The sequence below is a fragment of the Sinocyclocheilus rhinocerous genome, unplaced genomic scaffold, assembly GCF_001515625.1.
Source record: "Sinocyclocheilus rhinocerous isolate Xijiao unplaced genomic scaffold, SAMN03320098_v1.1 scaffold974, whole genome shotgun sequence".
NCBI lineage: Eukaryota > Metazoa > Chordata > Actinopteri > Cypriniformes > Cyprinidae > Sinocyclocheilus > Sinocyclocheilus rhinocerous.
Genome location: NW_015627262.1, coordinates 573,345 through 584,721, shown reverse-complemented (window position 1 = coordinate 584,721; position 11,377 = coordinate 573,345). Strand labels below are relative to the sequence as shown.

General features: G+C 37.0%; 2 protein-coding genes across 4 annotated transcripts in view; both read right to left on the bottom strand.

The window, feature by feature from the left end:
- LOC107726624 (microtubule-associated tumor suppressor candidate 2-like) overlaps positions 1-2,002 on the bottom strand; it is a 15,771-nt gene extending 13,769 nt beyond the window's left edge. For 2 of the 3 annotated variants that reach the window (XM_016536282.1, XM_016536297.1), the window contains exon 1: positions 1,926-2,002. The gene's annotated coding sequence lies outside the window, so the exon portion shown is untranslated. Of the gene's footprint in view, positions 1-1,292; positions 1,359-1,925 lie in introns of those variants that run through there. The other variant, XM_016536288.1, reaches the window with a different exon arrangement.
- The window catches only part of LOC107726712 (serine/arginine repetitive matrix protein 1-like), a 45,462-nt gene that overhangs the window by 6,661 nt on the left and 27,424 nt on the right, over positions 1-11,377 (bottom strand). The window contains exons 5-6 of the mRNA XM_016536407.1: positions 7,557-7,682; positions 5,165-5,263 (exon numbers count right to left, since the gene is read on the bottom strand). Of these exons, the coding sequence (XP_016391893.1) occupies positions 5,165-5,263; positions 7,557-7,682 (225 nt within the window). The remainder of the gene's footprint in view (positions 1-5,164; positions 5,264-7,556; positions 7,683-11,377) is intronic.

Genomic DNA, 11,377 nt, shown 5'->3' with positions numbered 1-11,377 from the left:
TAAAAGTTCATCAGCATGCACTGATTAATCCCATGTTGTAGCAAAAAAAAAAAAAAAAAATCCCAACACTGTGACAACTACCCAGAACATCCAAGCACAAACAAACAACCACTCACAACACCTTAAAACCACATAGCAACACCCTAGCAACCACCCATAAAACGTTAGAAACCACATAGTAACCTGCAAACAAACACTCAACACCTTAGCAACCACCTTACCAACCCAGTCCTAGCAACCATACAGAACTCCCTTGCACCCACAAGGCAATAAACAAACACACATTAGGAACCATATGGAAACATCCTGGCAACTACCCTAAACAGCCTAGTGACCGCACAGTAACCTGCAAACATCCACTCACAATACCGTATCAACCACATAGCAACACCCTAGCAGCTAGTACACAGAACATCACATCAACTGAATAGCAACATAAATAACCACTCATAACACCTTGGGAACCACATAGCAACACTCTAACAATCCCCCAGATCACTTTAGCATAGTAACCTGCAAAAAACACAACACCTTAGAAACCACCTAGCAACAACCTAGCAACCACCCCCAACACTTAAGCGACCACAAAGTAACCTGCAAACAACAACACCTTAGAAACCACATAGCATCCAGCCACTCTAACATTTGTCATGGTAAGTTTTGCAAGGGCAACAACGATACTTTCTTCAGAAAATGTTAATATCCAATTAGCAATGTTATTAACGCCGTCTAATATCAAATACAATAATAGGTTTTATTTAATAGGTCAATAAACCAAAAGTACAATAAAATCAGAATTATGATATCAGACCTCCCATATCAAGTGTCAGCGGTCAGAGCGGGGTGTTTCCCTCACTAAACGAGCACATGTTTGTCTTCACTGACAGCGCACACACACACACTACCATCATCACAAAGTATATATAAAATGACTGTAGAATGAAATAAATATTTTGTGCAAAAAAAAAAAAAAAAGCATAGCTGATTCTACTTTATCAAAGTCACAGAGCAAGAAAGCAGCATCACACACACACACACACTATTCCTGCTATTGTTTTACCTTAGTATCCAAACAGCATGAAGGAAGGAGAGACAGAGAGAGATTACAGCAACTCTGGCTCATGCTAGGGCAGAATGTAGCTTCATAAAAATCTGTCGGGGGAATACCATATGCACACCAAACGAGATAGAGAGAAATGAAGTGAAAGAGAGGGAGTGGAGGAAAGACGGACAGGCAGAGTGAGGGAGAATGTGAGAGAAAAAGACAAGAATCACCCAACAACCAGCCTTACCTCATCCTGTGTTTAGCAGCCTGACTACTGCAACAACGAGTACCGTGAGTCTGCGATTCTACACATGTTCTTCAGACAACCCCCAAGCCCTCTCTCTCTCACATACACACACACTCACACTCAAGGATGCTGAGAGGAGGAGGGGTAAATGATGAAGAGATAGAGGAACAGGAGAATGAGATCAATAAAGAACAAAATAACACGTGTGCATTGTCTGATACTAAAGTCTACTGGGAACAAACATACATTTTCATAAGCATCCAATCAGATGAAAGAAAACATTCCAGATGAAATATGATAAAGAATTTGTTCTATGGTACAGTGGCAACACTTAACACTTGAAACTTGACTTGATCATAATCTTGACATTTGCGCTTATATACCATAAATCAAAATAAATAAATAAAATTCAGTAATTTAAGTGCTTTACGATACAACAGACCAAAAAAAAAAGCAAACCAAACCAAAACTTTCAACACCTTAACATCACAGCAACCATCCAGAACATCCAATCGCATAACAACAGCAACAAGCAAACTCGTATATCTTAGCAACGAGACTGTTATATTTTAGCAACCATACAGAACAGCCTAATAGTATAGCAGCATGCAATAATCACTCTGAACAATTTACCGTCCACACAGTAGAAAAACCCAAGCAATCACCCAGAATAACCTTGTGCAGAGGTTCTCAACTCTGGCCCACGAGATCCATTTTCCTGCAGAGTTCAGCTCCAACCCTAACCCTTTTATTTTCTTAAATGTGTGTATATATATAGTATTTATAGAGTTTTAGCTTTTAGTTTTAATTACTTTTTCTTATTTGTAAGTCGCTTTGGATAAAAGCGTCTGCTAAATGACTAAAAAGTAAAAGTAAAGTAAAGTAAAAGTAATCAGACACACCTGAACAAGCTAATCAAGGTCTTTAGGATCACTAGAAAGTTACAGGTGGGTTTGATCAAGGTTGGAGCTAAACTCTGCAGGAAAATGTGTCTCATGGGCCGGAGTTGAGAATCCCTGACCTAGTGACTACATAGAAACACTCAAACAACCACCCACAACACCTTAGTAACATTATAGCAATGCCCTGGAAACCATTCAGAATATCTTATGCTGCAATTCACGTGCTATCAGAAATTTCCTACTTCCCAGTTCTGAAGTTGTAATTATGAGTTAGTCGCGTTCAAGTGCTTTGTTGTCGAAAAGAACAGGAATCATGGAGGACGGCCCATTCATGAGTTCATTCTTGCCTATTTCTTGGGAAAATCTTATTAAAGCCAAAAGATATTTAATCAACATCCAACAGGTTCAAATGTAGCATCCCATTCATTGGTAACCATATAAACATTTACTGCACAATTAAGCTTACTGACGATTCTGATATTACGGTCAAATATACGGTATTTTTTACTGTGTTACATACAGTATGCATCAAATGGTTATTTATTTACTTAAATATATATGACTGTAATGGCAGGAGAAAGCAATGTAGATGTTGTGGGAAAAATGAATAAAACTTATCAGAACTACAACTGTATACCACTGTACAAGATGTATATCTTTCCCCTCCACCATGTTTCAAGTTTATGGCCCTCCCAACTCGGAAACTCGGGTATCAAAAAGAGTTTCCCAGTGGTAAATATGACTTGAGAGGTCGTTCATGTCAAATTTCTGACTTGGAAACTCGTATTTACGATAATTTCAATAGCATGTGAAGGTAGCGTTATTATTAGCATGACAATTTATCAATAGCAGACAGGTTGTCAAGATCCAAAAAGGTCATAAAAACACCATAGCGGTCTGGAAAACTTGTCAACAACCACTTACAACACCTTAGCAACTACATAAAGCCCAAGCAAGCATCCAGAACATCATAGTGACTACATAGTAACATGCAAACAATCACTCATGACCGCTTAAGCCTGGAATACACTACATGACTTTTGGCCCGATTTTCTCCCCATTTACAGTCTGGAGAAGTTGACGCTAGTTGCCGAAAGTCAGAGCCAGTCTGCAGATTTCAGTTGACAGGTTTCATAAAAAATCGCGTAGTGTATTATGGTCACAAACTCTGATTTTTTTTTTAGCTTCAGACTATGATTCCATCTAGTCGGAGGATATCAAACATGTTTGATATTTTGAGCCAATTTTAGAACACATATTGTTTTCATTTGTCATGCGTCTCCTAGCAACAATGCACACGCTTCTGCTTGAGTTTGTTGTGATCGGAACAACTTTAAAGTCTGGTAGTGTGTGACCCTCAGTCATTTAGTGTATGATGGACAGTTTTTCCTCTGCGACTATTGCAAAGTCGGTAAGTGTATGATGCCCAGTGTTTTAAAATCTGTTCAGATTTTAAAAGTCGTGTAGTGTATTCCAGCCTTTAGCAACAACATAGTACCATAACAATCATTCAGAAAGCCCTAGCAACCACACAGCAGCACACAAATAAACAGTCACAACACCTTAGCAATGCCAGAGCAACCACCCAAAACACCCTAGTGACTGCATAGCAACATGCTAACCACCACTCTTTGGATGTTTCTATTCAGTAGCTAGGGTGTTGTGAGTGGTAGCTTGGATGTTTCAACTTTTTTGATTGTTGAAGCATTTTGAGTGGGTGTTGCCATGTTGTTATGCAGTCACTAGGGAGTTCTGGATGGTTGCTTTTATGTTTTTGCAAATATCTTGTGACTGTGAATATTTGCGTTTTGCAGTCGGTAGGGTGCTCTAGGTGGTTACTAGTCCATTTTGTAGTTGCTAAGGTTGTTTGAGTTTTTCTAGCAACCTCTTTGCAACATGCAAACAAACACTCATAAGACCTTCGCAATGACGTAGTAATGCCCTAGCAACCACCCACAGCACCCTAGTGACTGCATAGCAACAGGATTTTAATTTTTAATTTTTTTTTAAATATTGGCAATGCATTGATGTTACTTTCCTGCCGGGACAGGTCCCCTCAGCCAGACTGAGTGGTAAAACATTCTGCAACATGACTGGCTCTAAGTCAAGTCAAGTCACCTTTAGTTGTATAGCGCTTTATACAATACTGATTATGTTAAAGCAGCTTTACAGTGTCGAACAGGAAAACAGTTTGTCAATAATGCAAGAAGGCAATAACAAAGAGTAGTTTTTCCAGCTAAAGTCAGTTCATAAAAGATTTTTATTTGAAATAAATGCTGTTCTTTTGAATTTTCTATTCAATTTCATTAAAGAATACTGAGGAAAATGTTTCCACAAAAATATGATGAATGAATGATTTCTGAAGGATCATGTGACACTGAAGTAATTGCTCCTGAAAATTAGCTTTGCATCCCAGGAATAAATTTCAATTTAAAGTATTTTAAAATAGAAAATAGTTCTTTTAAATTGTACAAATATTTCACAATATTACTGTTTTACTGTATTTTTGATCAAATAAATGCAGCCTTGGTGACCATAAGAGACTTCTTTCAAAAACATATTCAAAAAAATCTTAACGACCCCAAACTTTTGAACAGTAAAAGTGGATCATCCAATAAGACTTTAGAAAAACGTTTTATAAATATGCTTATATATTATTTGTAAGTGTTTAATTAACATTATATATAGGTATTTAAATTTACTGTGTATTTTAATTGAATTATTGAGGAAGCAAACAATTAGCAAAATATCAGATTCAATTAAATTATTATACTTATTTTAAGACCTATGTAGGGTGTCAATTTAGCTTCCATTATTAGTGAGGGAATTACTCGCCAGTTTCTTAATGGAAGTCTTTAGTCTTCACAGTGTTGCTATGACAACCACTAGTAGCCGGTTAATGAGGGATGGAAAATGACAGTGGGAGGGGCGGCAGCAGCAGAGCAGAATAAAAAGACATCACACACTCACCAGGGGACTGAGGCTTGGGAGAGACCACTGCAAACCTCTTCGGGGACGACACAATGGGTCGGGTGATTTCTCCATCCCTTTGAAACTCCTTTCTAGAGGCTGAATGAGAAACAGATATTTATATGTGTCACTATTGTGAATGAGAATTAGTTACGGTTCCTACCTATGAACACATAACACATTTAATGAAAAAATACATTTGTATTCTAAAAAATATTATTTGATTTGAATGAGTACTATCAAATCAAATAATAATTTTAATCCAAAAGCTCTGCAATCAAAATAAGTTTTATATATATATAAAAAAAAAAAGTAAATGCCTAAGGTGTCCACTAGCTGGAGCCCTTGGTTCACTCATGTTCTCTTTCCTACACTGTGACTGCAGTGTCTTCAGCATGAACAGCTATGATTATATGATATGATATGGCAGCCGCTAAAGAGCTCTTCAAGAATATTTTTTATAAAAGTATTTTTTCTAAATCACCACTTGGAAACATGTTTATATTGAACTTTCCATTCATCAAATAGTAATGAAAAAATGTATTACGGTTTCAGCAAAAATATTTAAAGCTGCAGTCCGTAACTTTTTTTGGTTAAAAATGATCCGAAATCAATATTTGAGCAAGTACATAGCCAGCCAGTGTTCAAAACTATTGCCTTACTTTAGCCGATTCACAACGGTTATCTTATAATAATGTTTTCTACTTTGAGTGGTACGGGTAGGTTTTCGCGGGAAATTCGAGCATGCTGCTGCGTCATTACTTCACTTCTGTAAATAAAGAAGTTGTCCCGGCTACTAGGCTATCGCATGTGAGGATCCTGCTGGTGGCGGATCGTTTATAGCCTTTTCTCACAGCAGTTAGAATAATTAAATGTATCATTTTGATGGCGGACAGAAAGGATTATGTGTTTATGAAACGCATGTGAATTAAATAAAATTATATTCCAGTTATAAATGTGCTTCTGATTACAGATAGCCTGGGATTACAAAGATTTGTATTTTAAACACTGAAAAAAATGTTTCATTCATCCAATTAAAAAAATTTAGGGTAATGATTCACATCTATATTTTTTAACTTGAGCCAATGAAAAATAAATAACTTGCCCTAAAAAATTTTTTAATGGGATGAATGAAACATTTTTTTCAGTGCACATAGTCACGCAATGCTGATGTTGTTAACATTAACATTAATAATTTGAGAATAAAGTATAACAATAATAATAATTTGCACGGTTTGATGTGATATGAGCTAACCAATATTTAGATTAAATCACCATAGGTAGCGCGATTTATTGTAATGCTTTTTTCCTCAGTTGGTCAGAACAAAAGTGCCAGACTTCTTACTTACTCGTTCAGATGACAATATACAGTTAAACTTCTTATTTGGGTCATATATTCCAAGAGGTATGCTAGAATCTGTGATTGCAAAGTACAGTAAATATCCACACATACTCCTCAAAACATTAGATTAATCCACGCTGGAGCTGTGCCTGAGCACAACCCAGGCAAGGAAAATAATTCCGCAAAAAATTGCAGGTTTTCAAACAGAGATGGCGACAAAGAGGGAAAACTTACGGACTGCAGCTTTAAATACAACTATTTTCAGAAATGTTTCTTGAGCAACAAATCAGCTTATCAGAATAATTTCTGAAAGATCATGTAACACTGAAGACTAGAGCAATGGCTGCTGAAAATTTAGCTTTGCATCACAGAAATAAATTACATTTTAAAATATATTCCAATGGAAAACATTTTCACATTTCACATTATTTTTGTTTTTACTGTATTTTTATCAAACAAATTTAATTCAGCTTAATTAGTACATAACGCTCATTGATATTATAGCTTATTGTTATTAAAATCATATTATAAGGAAAAATACATTTAAAAAATGAAGTGGAAAAAAAATCAATCTCCCTCTGTGTAAGCCATGAATTGTTTTTGTTCATAATTGCTAGGTTTGCTAAATCTTCTGTAACAGTCTACAGAGTGAGCATGTTATTCTATTATCATTCTAATGATGTCTTCAGCTATCAACAAGCTTCTACTTTAGTGATTTTTAACCCATATAGACTGCAGAATAATGTACATGTGTTTAGTGCAACTGATAATAGATAACTGTATTTACAATTCTGATATCCCATAATAAACAGACATCAGTAAGGTGAGAATATGTACAGACAATATTTACAACATTTCTGCAAAAATGCAGTTCATGTACATTTTTTTGCACACAGAGGTGTAAATGTGTGTGAAGTATGAATGCTGTTGTCATGGTGACAGCAGTATGCTCTGTCACTGACACACTTCTTCACGTGACTTCTGTCATGTGACTTCTGCGAGACCCAACATTGGTCACATAGTAAACGAGCTTGCAGTGGCGTCACTTACCCACGGGGGAGGCACGAGGGGGGCGGGCTGGGGGCGGGGGGCTGCTGCGGTTCTGACTCCTGCTGCTCTCAGCAGGAGGGAGAGGAGAGCGGGAGAGGAGAGTTTCATCACTGCTGCTGTGTGGACCTGTGCAGAGAGAAATAAAAAGCTTGTGAAGCTTTGAGGGAAAAAAAAAATTCCGTTCTCTGCTGTCCTATATCCTATTATACTTTTATTATACAATTAAATACAATTTATTATATATTTAAACATTATATAATTAAACATTTCTATGGTATCAGTACTTGTATTGTTTTCTCCCTTTAATGAATTTTCATTCACAACTCACTTTGGATAAAACATCTCTTAAAGTCCCCCTGTGGTCAAATATTTTATCCCTTAAAACTTATCTTTGATCATCAAAATGACATATTTAAATGTTTTTTTCTTGTGAAAATAATTTTCTCATGCCTTAAAATAGCTTGAATGTAACTCTACACCCTTGCCTCATTTACTATACGCGGATCTATGAATATGCAAATTAGCCCCGCCTCCACTCAGTCACACCAGCCAGCGCCTCCTGATTCACTGAACTGTAGTAAACGCAAAACAATGGTATACACGGATAATGACTGATAAAACTATGTTTTTACTGGCGGACAACTACAGTGAATACTGTAACATTCGTTAAAGTTACTTACTTGACGATGTTGTGTCCTAAAATGCATTGAAAACTCAAATGCAGCCGTTTGTGATTCTTATTTCGGTGTTGATTAATGGATTGGCACATGGTTTGTCTAAAAGCATATTAAAAACACCACATAGGCAAATAAACATAAAAAACTTGATTTTCACTACAGGGGGACTTTAAATGAAAATTTGAAAACAAAATGTGTGTAGCATCTGTAGTTCATCCAAGAATAAGGATAGCTAGTATTCACTCACCCTCACATCGTTACCTACCCATATGACTTTGTTTTAGCCATACAATGAAGTCATATGAGTTTGGGACAACATTAAGTTGAGTAAAACATGACAGAATTGTAATTGTAATAGAAGTTCCCGAGGTGAATTATGTGCTGAAAACTAACGGTGGTGTACAGAGTTATATGCAATGCTCTGCTGATACACACAGACGAGTTGTTTCCACCTTTCTATATAGTCTGTTCATCTCAGATTTATAATGGATTTCTAGCCAGGCATCCTGATTCAACAAAGGTCTTGAAAATGCTGACACATCCTCCTTCAAGCTCACACATCCTACAGCCCAAAAAATTCAATGCAAAGTAGATGCAAGATGAGATAAATGTGACTCAAATCATGCTTAATGGGACACTGATTGTGATCAATAAAGTCAGCTGTAAAGTTGTCAAGGATTTAACTACTTATAATACAAGGTTGTTGTTGTGTGTGTTTGCTAGGGATATGACAGAAGCCAAATACCTTATTCGGAAAGTCATTGGTAATGGCTTCAAAACAAATAATGAATTCTATCAAAGAATGAGAAAAATATTTGGCAGACACATTCACTCCCCATGTTTGCTGGGTGACTAACAGGCTAACAGGTGAGCCAGAAATAGCACAATATTATACATCAATATCTAAAATTACTACGAGTGTGTGAAGTGAGTGTGAGTGTAAACCTTATGAATGAAATGAGCACGGCATGATGGCAAATCAAAAAGTCACGCTGTCCACTCTAAGAAATCAGAGCTAGCCAAGAGTAATATCATCTTGTAAAATGTACAGTGGTATAGAAAAGAATCACCCTTCTTTAAAATAATCACATTTTGTTGCTTTGTAGCCTGAGATGAAGACGGACACAGTTTTTGTTTTATTCAGCTGTATTTACTCAGTGCAACTTATAACATCCAAGCAGAAGATAAAACACCAACACGTCAGAAAAAAATAAAATAAAATTTAAAAAAACAGAATCACTGAGTTGGAAAAAGGATCACCCCACTCTTAAAAATGACTTGTAAACTCAATCAGGCGTAGCGAATCACCTTCTCAATGGCACACAAACGTTTGACTTTCAACTGTGATCAGCTGTGGTCATTTTGAATTGCTCAGCATGAAAAGAGCTTTCCTGGAGCATATCAGTCCTTGGTAGTGCAACTGAAGCAAACAATCAACTATGGGTGACAAGACACTGTCAAAAGATCTCTGGGATAAAGTTGTGTACAGACACAAGTCAGGAGATGGATACAAAAAATTTCAAAGGCTTTATCAATGCCTAGAAGCACAGTGAAATCTATTACTGAGAAGTGGGAGGTATTTGGTACAACACAGACACATCACAAATTATCCAAAAAATGTGGCTTGTATGGGAGGATTGCAAAAACTAAAAGCCACTCCTCAAGAACGGCCACATGCAGTCATGACTGAGATTTGCCAAAATGCACCTTGAAGATTCTGAGGCAGATGAGACTAAAACTGCATTATTTGGCCTCAACACCAAACCATATGACTGGCGGAAATCCAATACAGCTCACCATCTAAATAACACCGCTCCTACAGTAAAGTATGGAGGTGGTAATATCCTGTTATGGAGGTGTTTCTCTGCATCAGGGACTGGAGCACTTGTCAGAGGAAAATGAATGAGGCAAAATACCATCAAATTCTTGAGGAAAATCTGCTGCCCTCTGCCAGAAAGTTGTCAAAGGGAAGAAGATTTACCTTCCAACATGGCAATGACCCAAAAGAACACAGCAAAACTGACCACACAGTGGTTATAGGAGAAAAATGTGAATGTCCTGGCATGGCCTATATGCCCTATTCGGACAGTAATTGTTTCTCAGGGGGACATAAGGGATTTTCACCATTTACAGGGGGTAGTTGGTGATTTTAATGCAGTCCGAATCCAGGATGTCTGTGTTTTTCTCTCACCACCCGCGTAAAAATCCCCAGCCAAATTACCTACTGTTTTTTGACGAACACCAAGGTCGTGTGGTGATTTAATTGCCATCCGAATCCACATCTCTTGTGGGAGCTATCCACAGTTTTTAAAAGGAGATCAATCCAAAAGTCGTTTTGTAAATTTTTGTAAATCCTTTTTGACCACTGAAATGCACCATATGGTTGCACTTCGCGGTAATTTGTATCAGAAAAGTGGCATCTCGTGCATTAAAAATGGACACCTACATCACCGAAGTGCTAGAAAGTTTTTCATCAGCACTTCAATACAGCGACTGGGAGCTATCAAGAAGATGAAGAAACAGAAGAAAAACACAAACAATTCTGAAATGGGCCATTATCATGGCAGTGACAGGTAAGTTATACAGTACATTTTAAAAATATATTATATTAGGGCTATATTATATATAATTGATCATGTGACTGACTACGTAAGACACGCAGTTCCGGGTTTGTAGCATTACAAACTCAGACGTCCACCGCAAATTTATCTTCATCTGAAAGCAAGTGTTTAATCACTGAGGAGCTATGGAGATTTATTTTTTAAAGACGTCCCCATGAGAAACAATTACCGTCCGAATAGGGCTCTAGTCAGAGCCTATAAACCCCATTGAAAATCTGTGGAATGACTTGAAAACTGCAATCCACAAACGGGCACCATCAGATTTAACTGAACTTGAGCAGTTCTGCAAAGAAGAGTGGGCAAATATTGCAAAGTCTAGATGTGCAAAGTTAGTAGAGACATATCCCAACAGACTAAAGGCTGTAATTAAAGCAAAAGGTGGTTCAACAAAATACACAAGGGGGTGATCCTTTTTCCAAATCAGTGATTCTTTTTTTTTCTTCTCTCTGACATGTTTATTTTATATGTTTCACTTGGATGTTATAAGTTGCACTGAGTAAATACAACTGGATAAAACAAAAAC